This window comes from Manis javanica, chromosome 15 (genome assembly GCF_040802235.1).
Source record: "Manis javanica isolate MJ-LG chromosome 15, MJ_LKY, whole genome shotgun sequence".
In the NCBI taxonomy this organism is placed as follows: Eukaryota; Metazoa; Chordata; class Mammalia; order Pholidota; family Manidae; genus Manis; species Manis javanica.
Genome location: NC_133170.1, coordinates 29725245 through 29741767, shown reverse-complemented (window position 1 = coordinate 29741767; position 16523 = coordinate 29725245). Strand labels below are relative to the sequence as shown.

The window sequence follows — 16523 nt, the reverse complement described above, 5'->3', positions numbered from 1 at the left end:
TTACCCAATAACACCCCCTCCCCGGTAACCACCATTCTATTTTCTGTGGGTATGAAGTTGGCTTCCAGGTACTCTGTAAGTGGGATCATACAGCATTTGTCCTTTTGTGTCTGGCTTATATATTAATTCTTAAAAGAATGGGAATCAAGTGGGCTCTGGGGAGAACCGTCCACAGAGGTAGAGCCAAGAAAGTAAGTGCGCGCTAAAGGATGAATGAAATCAGTCATGTGTATGAGGCTGGGGGTGGGAGTGTCCCGGCCCTGCGCTGGGACGGCGCACAGGTCACCCCCAGGACGAGGGAGCTGCGTGGGGGAGGTAGCAGCGCGGGCGGCGGGCGGAGCTCTGGGAGCCCAGGGAGCGCCCGAGGCGGAACCCCGGGAGGCGGCGGCGCCAGGACCCGGCGGAGCTGGCGGGGCGGAAGCGCGGCGGCCGGAGCGGGGCCGGGCGGTGGCCGGCGTGCAGGTGAGGGGCGGTGCGACAGCCCCGCGGGCCGGGGAGGGCGAGGGCGCGGGCCGGGAAAGCCCGGGAGCCGACCGCGGCCCTTTCTCCGGGGCTGGCCCGGCGCTGAGCCTGGGCCGCGGGAGCCCTCGGGCGCGGGCCTGCGCAGCTCGGCGGCAGGCGCTGGGGCTCCGGGCCTGCGCCCGGGTCCACTTCCGACTCTGCGGCCGCGCGGGCGGTGCCCCAGGGAGGCGGGTCCTCCGCCACCGCCCCCGTGCCTGGCCCCGGGCGGGAGGCCGGGCCCGGCGGGCGCCGACCCGGGGCTCCGGGCCGCGGCCCTCCACCTCCTGCCCGGCCGTTACCGTCACGTGCCTTCCACCCGCCGGGCGCCGGGAGGGCGGCTGAGCGGATCGTCAGACCTCGTCTCGCGCCTCCGCCGCCCCCGGCCGCTCGTAGCGGACCCCACGCCGCCCTAACCGTGCTTGGTTCCTGCTTGCCCGCAGCAGCAGGTTTTGACTGAGGTATCGGCCCAGGGAGCTGGGTGTCGGGTTTGCAGGAAGGATATTGCGCACTTCCGAAGTTACAGTATTATGGAAAACGGGTATGATGTTATGTTCATTTTTCTGGGAGAGCCCATAGTTTTTACCAGATTATATTAGCGCTATCCAATAGCAATATGAGCCACGTGTGAGTTTAAAAGCAGAAAGAGGTGAAATTAATGCTTTCTTTAACTCAATATATCTAAACTATATATTTAAATATCTAAAATACGTAAGATACTCATTTCATCATATAACGTAAAAAATTTTAATGAACTATTTTACTTTTATTTCCTGCCAAGTCTTAGAATTTTGGTGTACATTTTACACTTAAACTACATCTCAGTTCAGATTAGCTACTTTCAAGTGCTGTATAGCCACGTGGATAGTGGCAGCACACTGGTTTGAGGATTACAATACAAGCTCCTCACTGTGGGATTCAGTGTTATTAACAATCCGGCCTCTCTTTTTCTCTTTTCTGCTACTTCCCATGGATGCTTGTACCATCCCCACTCAAGACCTCTTGCCGTTGCCCCGCGCACCTTTGGTCAGACTTAACCTTCCGCCCAGAATGCTGTCCCTGCACTGCCTCCCCCGACCCGGTTCTGCTGAGAGGCTTTTCCCGACTCTCCTGACCCCAGAAGGGGCTTGCCGCCCCTTCCTCGATGTTCCCCTAGCAGTGTATGCTTAGCTGGATTCGAGCAATCATCACAGCGTCCGACTGTTCGCAGGCTGTCTCCGTGGCTGCCCCAGCGCCCTGTTCGTCCTTGTGAGCATGGTTGTCGCCTGAGGATTAATCAGCAGATGGTTGCAGACAGGAGTTCACTGTTAGCCAGCTGTACTCAGTCTCTCAATTCTTGAATGGACCTGCTGCTTCCTTGTTGAGATGTGTGCCTGTACTACTACCTCCTTGCACACATAACACACACAGGTGCCTTGAGTAACCATGAGGAATGCACCTCAAGCTGTGCACTGAAGATGTATCCTATCTTTGGCCCGCTCCTGATCTTACAGGTGGGAAAATAGGTACAGGGCAACGGAGGGCTGCAAATTTGCTTTGATAGAAATATAAAAGGGGGGCTGTCCTTGGAAGGAGTGTGGTGATCTCAAGAGTTAGGTTTCTCGGATGCTTGGGGATCAGTGGCCCCACTTGAGTCATTTGATAGGAGGTACGAGAAGTGGGGAGGTGAAGAGAGACTCCTGGGCCTTGATGAATCTCGGCAGGTTCAGGTCGGGGAAGCTGAGGTTATCGCTGCTGGAGAAGGAGTTGAAGAGTGAACAGCCATCTCAGATGTGAAAAGTGCTGGCCTGGAAAGGGTAGGAGAGAACGAGTAGGGTTCAAGGAATGGCTGGGAAAGCCTACAGGGAGCAAAGGAGGAAGCTCCTGCTGGGAGAAGAGGTTGGTGTGATACGCTGGGAATAACCATTTAGCAATGCCTATTCTCAGTCCGCAGAATGGGAAATGGAAAGAATCAGATTCAGAGGCCAGCAACTTACCCAACGTCATCCAGCCCTTTAAGCCCAAATGGAGCCTCCTAAGCCCTCCCACGCTTCCCCAGGCCCCACCCACACCTTTGTTGCAATCAGAGGCCCCAATCTGGTGCTAAGAGAGCAGGTCTGAGAACAGTACCGTGTCTTCCTCACCTTCTACTGAGGTGCTGTGATTAGGCCTATTTATAAGGGCCTGGTGCCTTAACATTCTGCTTGGTGTATCTCTTGCCAATCAAATCAGGGCCGTCTGCAGTGTGACTGCCGCTTCAGTGGCACCAGGGAGCCGAGTTAATTAAACACAGTAAAAATAGACTCTGCCCTCGCCTTGCGATTTGAAGGAGTGTTTTTCCTTCCTCTCCCCTGCCTTCACATGCCCCTCCTTCTGGCCTCTCCTCGCCTGGGTGAGCAAAGCCTGGACAGTCCTCTACCCAGTCACCAGCTACTACCTATCCTATCTCAGGAACAGACCCAGCCCACATTTTTGAGGCTTTTCCAGACCTGGGTACCATTTGGCAATTGATACAGGCAATTTTTCCCCCAAAATCCATCCCTGTTTCCAGCCTCCTTTTAACTCCATGGCCAGGGTTTCTTGTTTGTCAGGCTTGGGTGGTTGAAATGAGACTGTGTATGGAAAGAGTGCCTAGCAAGGTACCAAGCACCCTCTGGCAGCCAGTGACCGTTGCACCTTCTCTGAAGGCTTCTCTTCAGTCTGCAGAGACTATTGTCCTGACCAGCTTACCCTCTCATCCACCCAACAAGCATCAACAAAGTACAGGCTCCTGACCTCCCACCAAATTCTCCGTCCCCCACTCCCAACCTGTGGCAGACGGCTGGGGAGAAGGGCTGTGCTCTCTTCTGGAACCTTGCCCTGTGGGTGAGTGGGTGGCGATGCTGATGCTCTGGTTCCCACCCACAGGCACCATGACTCCCATGAGGACCCAGCACGCGTTGGTGGGCCAGACCTACGAGGTGCCCCTCATCCAGCCAGACCTGCGGCGTGAGGAGGTCATCCAGCAGGTGGCAGATGCCTTGCAGTACCTACAGAAGGTCTCCGGAGACATCTTTAGCAGGTGGGTGCCTCCACCACCCCTATCTGATCTCTCCTTTCCCAGGAAGGCACCTTCCAGGAGCAGCCCTTTTGGTGATTCTTGGTCCTGGAGGGACCCAGCAGGCTTCCCTGTGCCCCAGAGGCTCAAGGTAGGGGCCCGGCTTAGAAGCTTTTTCTTGTAAGAGCTCATTCCCACTTAGCCCCAGGATTCCTGCCATCCCTGGGGCCCCCGGGTGGTCTACTCTCCCAACTCATGCTCTTCCTCCCATTGGGGGGCACCTTCCCTCACTCCTGCAGTCAGCAAATATTTATTCAACACTTCCTGTGTGCAAGGCACTGTGCTACTTTCGAGTTACAGCAATGAGTGAGGCGTCGTCCTTGTCCACCTAGAGGATGTACAGGCTCCCCCACTATCAAAAGCTTACATTATGCTACACGTTTTATGAAAGACCTACATTAATACCTGTTTCCACTAACGAGAAATCCAAAGAGGAGCTGAGCTTGTAGGAAATGGCAATTGCTTCTTCACATCATGCCATTTCAGCTTACAAAAGATTTCATAGGACCCTGCTTTCAGATAGTGGCAGAAACCTGTACTCTGGCGGGAGAGACAGATTCAACTAATCAACTGCATGATTAGTTATTTAATTAGAATTGTGATAGGATTTTGTAATTTGTTTATATAGCATTAACCATGTGTGCCATTGATCTGAGTGCGTTAACTCATCTAAATCACAGCAGCTTCATGTGGAGGTTCTGTTATCTCTGTTTATAGATGAGGAAACTGAAGCACAGAAAGGCTAAGAGACTCGCCCAAGCAGCAGAGCCAGAGCCACACCCAGCACTGTGGCTCTAGACTCTGGAATCATTATTGCCCTGCCGTGACGGAGAGATAAGGTGCTCTGAGAGTTGTTAACAGGAGGCCTGGCTTGGTCTAGGGGGGTCAGGAGCACCATATGTGGGGAAAAACATGTGGAAGTCTCAAGGGTGAGTAGGAGTTAAATTGGGAAGAAGTGTTCCAGAAGGAAGAGGGCATGAGCTAAAACCCCCAGGTGGGAAGGACCTGAATGGAGGCCAGGGTGGCTGGAGCCAGGAGAGTGGGGGCCAGGGTTGAGCAGCCATGCAGGGGGCAGGGCCTTAGAGGTTACTGACAGTCTGAGTGGGAGAGGGCAGCGTTTCCTGTCACCAGGGCTTCTCTAGTACCGTCCTTGGGCGGTAATGATTTATTCAGTGCTATTTAACGTGAATGGATGGTGTTGGCTGTTGCCTCGCGAAGGTCCCAGGTTTTGCCCTGAATTGTCCTGCCTTTGACCATAAGCAACCTGAGGTGGGGCTTAGATCTTCCCTTTCCTGGGGGCTCACACCATACCTCATCCAGGAACCTTTTATCCCTCCCAGTGTGAAGTGTCCGACTGCCTGTTTTTGAGGTCCCTCTTGTGACTGAAGTCTTCCCTCACTTCTGCTTGGACCTCAGACCAGGCGTCCCCTGCTGCCTCACCGTGCAGTTTCCTCCTTCATCCATTGGAAGGTCCCCTCTTCCCAGAAGCCTTCTCCAATGGAGGCAGAAAATGGGTCATTGTCTCCAGCTGGACTTAGTATAAACACCAAATCCTCTTACTTTTCTGCCTCTGACCTCCCCCCGATTCAGCTTCTTGCCCCAAGCAGATCCAGAGTATAAATATAACCCAGGGGTGGTGCCCTGAAGTGAGTAAGGGGGTTGATTCTGGAGCAGTCTGCCAGGGCTCCAATCTGGCTGCCCAATTTGCTTGGGCAAGTTACTTGACCTCTGTAAACGTCAGTGTTCTCACCTATAAAATGGTGATAATAATAATACCTTTATCATAGGATTATTGTAAGGATCAAATGAATCAAAACTTGCAGAGGAATTAAGTGCTCACATATTAGTAAGCAGTCAGTAAATACTCGTTCTTATGGGTTGATGCCATCTCTGCTCATATGCTGCCCAGAGTGATCCCCATAAACCTGGTCAATAGTTACAGAACATGCTAGGTGCCTTATTTTTGTACAAATATTCCTAAGGAATCCATAAACAAGAGGACACAGGGCTTTTAAGAGCCATCAGGCCCAGATTATGGCCACTGCATGCCCAGTGATTGAAATGGATGCCAAACCAGTCCATCTGAAATATTTGTGTTTCCTCTCCAGGATGGTGACTGTATGTCTGCCTTTCTGTAAGGGGAGCACTGGCCTTTTCGCATGCTTTCTTTTTCCTTCCTGGAAAGGTGTTTGGCACCTGTAGACAGTTTTGTTTCTTCTTGCCCTGCATGGGATGGGAGAGGGCAGGAAGGGTTCCCTAAGGAGGGGGTGGGGAGGTAGGTGAGCATGGATGTGGGTGCTCCATGTGGCTAGCCATGGCCCAAGGAGCTTAGGATGCCTCTCAGGGACCCGGGATCAGGCTCCCTGCACAGCCAGATTCCAGATCACCCCACTGAGCTTCTGCCATGGAACCAGCACACTAGGCCCTGAGGGCTGCGGAAGCTGTGTGGGACAGACAGTTCCTGCCCTTGAAGGTCTTATGGTCTGGAACGGGAACACAGTACGTCCAGGTGACTCCTAACTGCATAGCACAAACTGGGGGTTCCTAGGGTCCCAGAGAAGAGGGAAAAGTAAGAATTGGCTGCATATTTATCAATCAGAGCTCCCTAAACTAGTTAAAGCAAAGAGTAACCAGTCGGTAGAGCAGGCTGTGGAGTTCCAGGACCCGAGTTTTCTTTCTTTCCATCCCGGCTTGCCGCTTTTCAGTTGGCCCCATTCCTAGACAGGTCTGGTGGTGCCTCGGTAACCAGGAGGGTTGGAGCTCACACACAGCTTCAGGTCCAGCCGGAAGCAGTGCTGTCCTCTGTGTCGCATTTCCTCCGGAGTCCCACTCACCACTGACCTGGATTGGTTCTGGGGTCCTTCTACCTCCCCTCCCCACAGCTCTGGCACCCCAGGCCCGGCCCAGCCGCTTGCGCGCTGAAGCCTGCCCTCAGTTCTGCAGGCAGGTGAGCTCATGGGAAATTAGCATTCAGCGCGGGTGCTGCGGAGCCTGCAGAGCCGGCAGAGAATGACGAGGGCCTCTCAGGCTCTCCCAGCCCTGCTGCTCCCCCGCGCCCCACCTTCCCTGCCCCGCCCTCCAGGCTCCTCTTCCAGCCTAGCAGACCTCCGGGTTCTTCACCTGGGAGCAGCCAGGCCCCAAAATAACTGTCCAGAGACGTCATCTGCTTCACATGACTTAGATGACGAGGTTGAGGGGACCAGAGTAGCCGGACAAACTGTGTGGTGGAAGTTGGGGTGCTGTCATTTGCCATTTTCATCAGCCCCTCCTGACTCTCCACCCGGGAAGCGGCAGCCCGTCCTTCCTGGAGAAAGGGCCCCGTATTCTCCGTAAAGCTTTCTCCCTTCCTACCTCTTCCCCATCCTTCCTCCGTCCCTCCTTTCTCCTCCCCCATCCTTTCCCCTTTTCCTTCCTTGCCTCCTCCCAGCTTCCCATCCTCCGCTCCCCTCCTTTCTCTCCTGACTGGCACCTGGTGACTCCCAAGGTTAGGAAGCACTCAATCAGCCACCTGCATAATTAGCAGATCATTCTTAATTATCCCAGTGAGTGGAAAAGATGAAGGTGAAGGCAAGAGCCCAGGTTCAGGTCTGCATGCCTAGGAGAGCACAGGCAGGGGCGGGGGCAGCTCCGGGAGGGGTGACCTCCCCCCACTCCCGCAGCCTGTAGGCCCCAAGGACCACGCAGGGCTCCGCTGTGTGGGTGGTGGGTGGGAAGCCTGAGCACTGCCCTGGGCACCCTACCCCCTCCACGCCCACACCAGGGGAGGGCTCCCTGTGCTCGCCTGATGCCCCCACACCGCAGCCAGCAGAGCGGCTGCCATGGTGTCCTCCTGCCAAGGGCCTGGAACTTCTCCCTGTCTGCTTCACTCTCCCCTTGCTTCCCTCTGAGTGCCCGGAGCCCTCCCCCCTCCCAGTCTTACAAGTAATAGCGAATGTTAACCCAGTGCTTAGGATGTGGCAGCTGGATGACGAACACTAGACGCATTTGGTCATTTTAACCTTCACAATAATTCCATGGTGAAGAGGTTACTATTCCTTCTTCAGCTGAAGACATAAGGCCAATTCAGTGACTTGCCCAAGGTCACCCCCATACTAAACAGATATTAAACCTGGGTCTGTGGGGCATCATATTAGCTGTCTCCTTGGTGGGCTGGAATCTTCTTGAGGACAGATGTGTTATCGGTTTCATCTCTGCCCCAGGCTCTGAGCCCCTGGGTAGCTGGCTGTGCTCTGGCACCACCAGATGCAGCCCTCTGCGGTGTCTGGGCAGATGTGTTATGGGCATATGGCTTCAGTGATGAGCTCTGAGGCCGACTTAACTTTGAAGCAGACCACTAGGCCAGGGGGCCTAGATCAGGAAAGGCAAACAGATCACCTTCTTGCCCCCGTTCCTCGCCCTCCTTGGGGCCACTCGTCGTTCATAGCTCTCCATCCCAGCCCCTATGTGGCCTGACCATCCTTCCTAACAGCCTTCCAGACTGCTGCCACCTGTCGGTAGAGGCAACGTAGAGATTGAAAGCCTTTCCTCATTTGTGGTCTGTACTCTCCTGGGCGTATGACTAAGAGATTAGACTCTCTGGGGGCTTTGTCAATTAGAAGCCATTACGTACACTATGGCTCTTGGATAAGAAAAGAACCCTGGAAATCATGTCTTCCAACCCCTGCTGCACAGAGGAAATCTCTTGTCTCCCTTGGAGCATCTCTGACAGGGGCCATCCAGCTGCAATCTGATTGCTTTGCAAAGCTGTGCAGCTGTTTACTAGGAAGTTCTTATGGATCTGCGTCCTTGTAACTCCACACTGCTCCCAGTGCAGCCCTCTGGGGTGACAGAGAATACGTCTGATCACTTTCCCACCTGAAGCTCTTGGAGTGTTCTTGATATTTGACGGGAATCATCGTATTCTCTGAGTCATCTCATCTGTAGCCAGAGTGGCCTTTAGTTCCTTTGTCTGACAGGAGTGTCTCATTCTTCACGTCCTCTCACCCTCTTCTGGACGTTGGTTGTCACTTTTTTCCAGCCAGTATTTATTATGTGTCAGGCACTGTCCCAGGTGCTAGAGGTACAGCTGTGAATAGGACAGGCCCTACAGTCCAGGAGGGAATTGAGAGCCAGTTTAAAGGGGACACAGCTATGGAGATTGGTGCCTGGCATAGATTATCTCATTATCTGCTGCTCTGTTTCCTCTCTACTGCCTCCAAGAGAGTGGATTTTCCCCGTTCATTGAAAGAAGGAAGGAGGGTAGGACAGGACAAGGGACCATGTGCCCTAAGGTTGCATTTCCTGTGCAGGCTGCCTAGGAACATGTTTTTAGCTCATACCAAGCTTATAGGTAACCAAAATCTCAGGTCTTGCTGCTAAACCTCCATCTTCTGTATTTGTGCACTTGGCTTTTTAAACTTAACGCTGGGCTTCACAGTCATTCCTTGGCATTTTTGTCTTGTTGATTGCAGCCCATCCTTCTGACCTCTTAAAAGATTTTTTGAGTCTTGATTCCATCACGCCGACCGTTTTGACCCTCCCATTTGACATTCCTAGTTTACATCCCAGGCGTGGAGTGAGCTGGATGGGGCCCTCCCGGGGACCTCTGTGGGGCTGACAGCAGTCCGTTCCTCAGCAGCGCCCTGTGTGGTGGTGTTCCTCTGGCTGTATTTTCTTGAATGTATTCTCCTCCAACCCCCACAGCTCCATCTTGTCCACAGGATTTTGTGAAAAGCTGTTGAAATCCTTGCTGACTCAAGATGCACTGTGTTTCAGGCTTTCCCTTGAGACGCCAGTTTAATAATGCTGTCAAAAAAAGAAATGCTGTGAATTTAGAACAATGCTGGCCCCTGGGATCTGTCTCTTCCTTTTCCAACTGCTTACAGACCCTCTATTTAATAATCATTCCAGAGATTTGCCAGGGTTCATTGTTCAGCTTGATGTTTGCAACTTTCAGAAATCAGGCTTCCCTCCTTGAGGGGGAAAAGCACAGCAGAGTTGCCTTCGTCCACCTCCGGTCCTGACGTCCCTCCCACTCTCCGTATGACTTCCAGTGGAATGGTTGTGCAACCACTGAGCTTGCTCTGCGCCCAGGTGCAGAATGTGGCTGAATCAGGAGCTGGCGGAAACAGCTTGTGCTGGACTTCCCCTTCCCCGACACTGAGGACCCACCATGGGGTTCTGTCTCCTCCGCCGAGAAGATCCTGACTGGGATGAGCTGGAGGTGTCAGATGGTACCACCTCCTCTCATTGGACAGAGACTCTGTCCTCTGCCCTCCGTCTGTACTGCTGCCTTCTCGGGCCCATCAAGGAACCTAGGCTGCTTTGGGTGCCTGCTTGTACCCCTGCCCCTGCTTCCCGGAGCCCCCTGACTTTGAGGAGTCCAGAATAATCAGGGAGGCTTCACTAGGGGTTGGAAACCCCTGGGTTGTGGAATTGGCTGATGGGGTGGGTGTTCTGGGGGCCAACCCCTTGTAGAGCTGGTGGGCAGCTGGCTCAGGAAGGTTGGGTTGGAGTCTTGACTGTACATTCCAACATGTAAAGAACTAGAGTTCCCTGGCCATATAGGGTCCACCCTAAGTTAGTGGGCCCTAACCCTTTCATCCACCATCCTCTGGCCTTTCCCATGACCTGAACTGGCTACTCTGTCTCGTTTCTTGTGTCTTACTTGTGCGCTCACTCCTGCTGGGTGAGCATGGATACGTGCCCACCATGAATGCTGACACAGGAGTCATAGGCAGGGGCTTGTGTTCTTGGAGGTTGGGGAGGACTTAGGAGGATGCCCTGGCACATGCGAGTTGGAATTAACTGCATGAGAACCTTGCTCTTGCCAAACAATGCAGGCCAGCCTAAGTGAGGCTCTTGTGCATTTAGGTTTAGGGTGCATGGGTGTCAGGCATTCAGGAACCACAGAGGGAGGCCCCGCAGGTGCCAGGCACTGTTCTAGGCACTGGGAATAGAGCAAGGAACAAAACAAGGTGCTCGCCCCTTGGAGCACACAGGCCATCAGTGCACAACCCCAAGTGCTCTGTGTCAGAGGGGCTTGGGAAGCGACAGGTGCATGCTCAGATCTCGTGGTCAAGAAGGCTCTGGCAAGGAGGGTGCTCAGTGAAGGAGCCCAGCGTGGGTATCTGGGGCAGTGGCACCCTGTTTCATGCCCAGGCCTGTTTGGCATGTTCGGGGAATAGGGCCCCAGAGTCTCTGGAGCCCACTAACGGGTGGGGGAGTGGAAGCCTGTGAGCGGTCTGACCTCAATCATCGGAACCATGGGGAGGACTCTAAATTTATGATGTGTCGTGGCAGTTCCTCCTGAACAGACCTAGGACTTGCTTTAGACTCAGCCTTGCCTGTCACTCAACTTGCTGAACTCTCATTTCCTCATCTGTACGTAGGTGACTATATGTGAGTCGTGACAGTTGTCTCTGCCCCTGCTTGAGGCTCCAAACACCAGCTTGGGATCAGTGATTGCCCATCGCTACCCAGAGCTCCAGAGCATTTAAAAGTTCATTCCTAGACCTTGAGGTTAGATGGTCCTTCTAGAGGTCCCCTGGGCAGTTCCCACACTGGCCCTGACAAGCAGATAACACTGCATTTTAAGAGCCTTTCCCAAGTCCCTGGCTTCACAGCTTGCCTGTTGGAAGTGGGAGGCATGTAGGAGGCTGCAGGGACATGGGGAGCAGCCCCCAGCCCCTGTGATCTTCTTCCGTGGCAGGATCTCCCAACGAGTGGAGCTCAGCCGGCGCCAGCTGCAGGCCATTGGGGAGAGGGTTTCCTTGGCCCAGGCCAAGATTGAGAAGATCAAGGGCAGCAAGAAAGCCATCAAGGTAGCCCACGTGTCCGTATCCCCATGGCTGGTGGGCAGTCCCAGAACCTTATTCGCTCCATCTCTCTGTGCCTCTGAGGTTGCCCAGGGCTCTGCCTCTGCTGCCCAGCCACATTTCAAGCTTTCCTCCTACCCAGAATCCCCTCTCCCCCCGCCCAACCCTGGGCTCTGGAGCTTCCCGACCCCTTAAGAGGTGACCTGACTCCATCCGCAGGTGTTCTCCAGTGCCAAGTACCCGGCTCCAGAGCGCCTGCAGGAGTACGGCTCCATCTTCACAGGGGCCCAGGACCCTGGCCTGCAGAGACGCTCCCGCCACAGAATCCAGAGCAAGCACCGCCCCCTGGATGAGTGGGCCCTGCAGGTCTGACGGGCTAACCTGGCTCACACACTTGCAGGGGGTGACCAGTGGTGGCCCTGACCCTGGATGTTGGGGAGACACTGAGGGCCCACCACAGGGTTTTGTCCCCTCCACCTAGAAGATCCTGACTGGGATGAGGTGGAGGTCACTTTGGACTGGTGCTGAAACCCAGCATCCCTCTGTCACCCCTGCCCCCACCCCTCATGCCCAGGAGAAGCTGAAGTACTTCCCCGTGTGTGTGATCACCAAGCCGGAGCCTGAGGATGAGGCCGAGGAGGGGCTTGGGGGTCTGCCCAGCAACATCAGCTCTGTCAGCTCCTTGCTGCTCTTCAACACCACTGAGAACCTGTACGGCCAGAAGACAGGGTTGCAACCGTGTGGCTGGGCTGGGCTTCAAGGGGGCCCTGGAACGTGATAGATAGACTGAGGAGCAGAGGAGCCTGCAGCCCGGGCTGACCCATTTGGTTTGCCTTGTGTGGCTTAAGAGCCTGCCGCACAAACGGATGACGGCCCCAGTGAGATGGGACAAGTGGTGAGGACCTGGGTCTAGACCACCTGACAGACCACCTGACTTCCACCCCACCTCTGTAGGTACAAAAAGTACGTCTTCCTGGACCCCCTGGCTGGTGCTGTCACAAAGACCCATGTAATGCTGCGGGCAGAGACGGAGGAGAAGCTGTTTGATGCCCCTCTGTCCATCAGCAAGAGAGAGCAGCTGGAGCAGCAGGTAGAGCCCTGTCACGTTCTCCCACCCAGCGGTGCATGGGTATGCCCCAACAACCCTGTTCGCATACCCCACCTCATCCTGCAGGTTCCAGAGAACTACTTCTACGTGCCTGACTTGGGCCAAGTGCCCGAGATTGACGTGCCGTCCTACCTGCCCGACCTGCCAGGCATTGCTGACGACCTCATGTACAGTGCTGATCTGGGCCCCGGCATCGCGCCCTCTGCCCCTGGCACCATTCCAGAGCTGCCTACCTTCCACACAGAGGTAGCTGAGCCTTTTAAGCCAGGTGAGCTGAGAGCTGGGCATGGGCAGGAGCTCCCCAGCTCGGCCTTTCTTCCCTGGGGACCTCATGCTTCTTCACATTTCCGTTTCAGACCCAGAACACGGGGTGCTCACAGCACCCCCACCACCCCCACCGCTCCCTCCAGCCCCAGCAGTGCTGGTCAGCGCTCCCCCACCACCCCCGCCACCCCAGATGGCAGGCTCTCCGGGCCAAGATGCCAGGCAGGACGGCAGCAGTGGTGTGTCTCCTTCAGGTAGGAGTGCCGCTAGGGCGCCAGGGGGCTGTGGGGGGCTGCCACTCACTTCCGGATCCCTGAAGGAGTTTCTGTGGGTTTGTTATGTAGTCATGAGTTCTAGATTTTCAGAGTAATTCCAATTTCAAAATCTTGTTACTGGGTTCATAAAACTGCGTTTTTCAGACCTTGTTTTTTAAGCCCTGGAATTCTATCTCCAGGGTGGAGGGAGCCTGGGACGTGGGCTGTGGGTCCTCGTTCCTGTTTAAACCAATGAAAAAAGGAGCTACTGAAAAAATAGCAACAAAATATCCATGTGTTTTTAAGCTGAAGAATTTCAGTTTCGGTCTATCTCCTAGTCTGCCTCCAGCACTGCAGAAATGGCACACAAACCCCTGTTGACTCATGAGTCAAGTTCACACGTTGTCCACTCAGATAAATTCCTAGGGTCCACCTATGCAGGGTGGCACGTAAACCAGTTGGGGCTGGACAGGGAGCAGGGAGCCTGGATAGACTTCTCGAGTTTGGGCGGGTGCAGTCAGCAGCGAGGCCCCATGCAGTCTCCAAGCTCCACCTCACCAGCTCAAGAGCCCTTCCTCCCAGCCAGGCTTTTGAGGGGAGGCCTCTGGACCTCCAGCCTGAGCAGCCTTTGTTCCTCACACCCTTCCCCACCCCAGCTCCAGTCCAGGGTGCGCCCAAGGAAGTGGTGGACCCCTCCAGCGGCCGGGCCACCCTGCTTGAGTCCATCCGCCAGGCCGGGGGCATCGGCAAGGCCAAGCTCCGCAGCGTCAAGGAGCGCAAGCTGGAGAAGAAGAAGCAGAAGGAGCAGGAGCAAGGTGCGGGCCGCACCCTGCGTGCCAGGGGGAGGGCGCTGCCTACTCCTCCAGCCACCACTGTGCCTAGGGTGCTGTCACGTCAGGAGGCTGCTCCCGGCCAGCTGACCCTGCTCTCCCCGGGTTGTGCTGATGGCCACCCCTGACGTCCCCATTCTTCCTGCCCGGGCCGTAGGTTCTGAACTGGTTTTGGAGGTGCTTATTCGAACTTTGTTTTCTAAGTTGGTAGGGGACAGAGGCTGCCTGGCTCAAGTTGTGCCGAGAATCTCCTTAGACTGTGCCAGGAGCTGACCAGGGCAGTGGCTGGCGTCCTGCGATATTCTGGGACACACAGGACCTGAGGGGTAGCCCCATCCTGCTTTTCCAGGCCTCCTGAGACTACAGATTCTGTCCACTCAGAATCCTAACACTGGCATAAATGTTACACCTGGGCAAAAAGCAAAAATGCCCCAGAAGTCAACAGCCCTGAGTTTGAGTCCCGGCTCTGCCTCTGAGCTCTGCACTGGGATCTCAGGCAGACTGCCCAACCTCTCCTAGTCTCCTCACCTGTACCATGGGCCCCTCACCTCATCCCTCTGTCTCACAAGGTGGCTGTGACCACGTTACTCAAATGTTGACCATTGTACCAGTGCCCCGGTGCTGGGTCTGCAGACTGACTGAGGCTCCATGAGCTGGTGGTGACATGGTGGCTATGAAGGGGTTGGGCTGTTGGTGGTGAGCAGAGGACAAACGTGTTAGAGCCTTGGGGATGCCATTCTGGGGGCATGTTCTGCACTTGGTCCCTCACTTCCCTCCTGGGGCTTTCCTGTTGCAGGGAGAGCCAGTAGCCATGGTGGGGACCTGATGTCGGATCTCTTCAACAAGCTGGTCATGAGGCGCAAAGGTAGGAGGCAGGGCACTGGCCACCTCCCCTGGGCTGGGATCTCAGGACACTCTGCGTTGAGCACGTTCTGCCTTTATTCCTGTTTAAGTCTCTAGGGTCTGGGTGAACTGGTGACCCCAAACCCAGCCCTTGACCCCCCCTACTTCTGCCCTTCCAGGAATCTCTGGGAAAGGACCTGGGATGGGGGCCACTGAGGGGCCAGGAGGCGCCTTTGCTCGGATGTCGGACTCCATCCCCCCTCTGCCTCCCCCACAGCAGCCCCCCGGAGAGGAGGAGGGTGATTGGGAATCCTAGGGCCCGGCCGCTCCTGCCCCCAAACTCAGGCCTGGCTGTGGCCCTCGCACAGGAGCAGCCAGGATGGGCTCCCTGGCCTGCGGCGCCCCCCAGGCCCTGCTGCCCTTGCCTGAAGGGGCGGGGATTGCGGGGGGCTGTCCCAGGGCTGTGCCTGGGCCTTCTCCAAGGAGTGAGGAGGCCAGCTTCTGAGGTCAGACAGCTGGGCAGGTAAGAAGGAGCAGCCCGGGCTCTACCTACCCCCTCCACCAATGTTTGGAGATAAAATAGTACCTGATCAATAAATTAGTGTAATGCGGACTGAGCATAAAGTGATAGTACACTTTTAATTGAGGAACTGGAGCTGTGCAAACAGCTCCAGCCAGTACCTGGCTTCTAGGTCCCACTGGTCTTAGGCAGTGGGGACAGAGTCCCATATGGCCCAAGGGCCCCTTCTGTGGGGTCAGGGAGGGAAGAGCAGGACATCAGCAGGGGAGGCTGTGGCAGATGGAGGAGGGATATTTTCACAGGGGAAAAAATGTCTCAGTGACAAACACGGGGTCTCTAAAAATAGTCATGCTGAGAGCCTACTGGCCCTTGGCGTCGTTGCTGGTGTTGGGAGGTGTCTTGGTGTTTGCTCATGGGTTTGAGAGGGAGGGAGGCACCACTGACTGGAGTGGGTACCTAGACCCAGGCCAGGGAGACGGGATGCTGGGTGGGCTGTGAGCAGGCAAGGCCAGCAGTGGGGGTGGGCACAGGGCGCCTCACCAGCTAGAGGGAAGGAGGCTGGGTGGCCAGAAGCCCCTGGGCAGAAAGAGCCCCATTGACACCAGTGGGCTAGAAATGGGGAACATTTTTAATTTGAGGAGACGGAGAAAAGTCTCCAACAGCTAATTTTAACAGAAAAGGGAGGCAGACGGGGGAGGCAGGGTGGGCTGGTTCCAGCTGCCGGCTACAGAAAAGTGCTGGGAAACCAAGCAGAGCCACTGTGGCGCAGGGCCACAGCTTCTGAGCCACCCGCCGAGGGCAGCCCGGGGACAGCCATGCGAGTGGGAAGACGACTCCACCCCAGGGCGGGAACTGCAGGCATGCGCCAGGGGATGGCCAGGCCCCACGGTTCCACACCATCAGTTGGTTTTCTCTCGGTGGCTTGCCTGCCTATGCCTGGATCCCGGCAGCCTGCTAGTCCCAGAAGGGGCTGGTCTGGGCTTGCGCTCTCCACCTGGGTTTCCCATTGTCAGGCAGGATCCCGGTGAGCAGGCAGGGTTGCAGCCCTGTCAGGCAGGGCCAGACATCTCACGATGAAACTGGGGAGACAGACCGTGAGACACGACATTGCGAGGGTGGGGGACTTTCCGGGGAAGAGAAGGCAGCACCGACCTTCCGCACAGCAGCAAAGGCAGGGCCAAAAGTGGCTTTGACCTCCACACGGTCTCGGATCCAGGCTGGCAGCTTTGCCAGGATCGGTGGGCGGGCATACCGCTGGTCCAGGAGCACTATGCTGGCAAAATCCTTCTGGTGCCTGATGGCCCTGCCTGGATGGGAACAGAGGCTGGGGCTGT

At 55.6% G+C, this 16523-nt stretch overlaps 2 protein-coding genes across 12 annotated transcripts in view; one reads left to right on the top strand and one right to left on the bottom strand.

Annotated features, from left to right (window-relative positions):
* The first annotated feature begins 308 nt into the window (after nucleotides 1-308).
* Nucleotides 309-15293, top strand: WASHC1 (WASH complex subunit 1). 5 transcript variants are annotated; one of them, XM_017672235.3, is made up of 12 exons: nucleotides 497-1039; nucleotides 1709-1991; nucleotides 3385-3538; nucleotides 11265-11376; nucleotides 11590-11736; nucleotides 11945-12081; nucleotides 12325-12460; nucleotides 12545-12746; nucleotides 12835-12996; nucleotides 13653-13811; nucleotides 14623-14691; nucleotides 14849-15293. In XM_017672235.3, exons 2-12 carry the CDS (start codon nucleotides 1931-1933, stop codon nucleotides 14983-14985), a joined length of 1476 nt encoding a protein of 491 aa, XP_017527724.1. In that variant the 5' UTR covers nucleotides 497-1039; nucleotides 1709-1930; the 3' UTR covers nucleotides 14986-15293. The 5 variants fall into 5 exon arrangements, with proteins under 5 accessions (XP_036857449.1, XP_017527724.1, XP_017527723.1 ...); XM_017672234.3 differs by having other exon boundaries at nucleotides 1496-1991; XM_037001554.2 differs by lacking the exons at nucleotides 497-1039; nucleotides 1709-1991 and adding an exon at nucleotides 309-462.
* Nucleotides 15290-16523, bottom strand: part of DDX11 (DEAD/H-box helicase 11) — a 58914-nt gene continuing 57680 nt past the window's right edge. For 4 of the 7 annotated variants that reach the window (XM_073223305.1, XM_073223308.1, XM_073223310.1 and 1 more), the window contains 2 exons: nucleotides 16342-16496; nucleotides 15290-16235 (listed from right to left, as the gene is read on the bottom strand). In XM_073223305.1, coding sequence (XP_073079406.1) covers nucleotides 16089-16235; nucleotides 16342-16496 — 302 coding nt within the window. In that variant the 3' untranslated portion in view covers nucleotides 15290-16088. Of the gene's footprint in view, nucleotides 16497-16523 lie in introns of all 7 variants that reach the window. The other 3 variants (XM_073223307.1, XM_073223312.1, XM_073223309.1) reach the window with 2 other exon arrangements.

Bases quoted from the DNA above. Each gene is read 5' to 3' on its own strand.
- WASHC1 (XM_017672235.3), top strand. From the start codon at position 1,931: ATGCACCTCAAGCTGTGCACTGAAGATGTATCCTATCTTTGGCCCGCT. The intron at 1,992-3,384 runs GTGGGAAAATAG...TCCCACCCACAG, and splicing joins GCCCGCTCCTGATCTTACAG to GCACCATGACTCCCATGAGG. The intron at 11,737-11,944 runs GTCTGACGGGCT...CCTCATGCCCAG, and splicing joins TGGATGAGTGGGCCCTGCAG to GAGAAGCTGAAGTACTTCCC.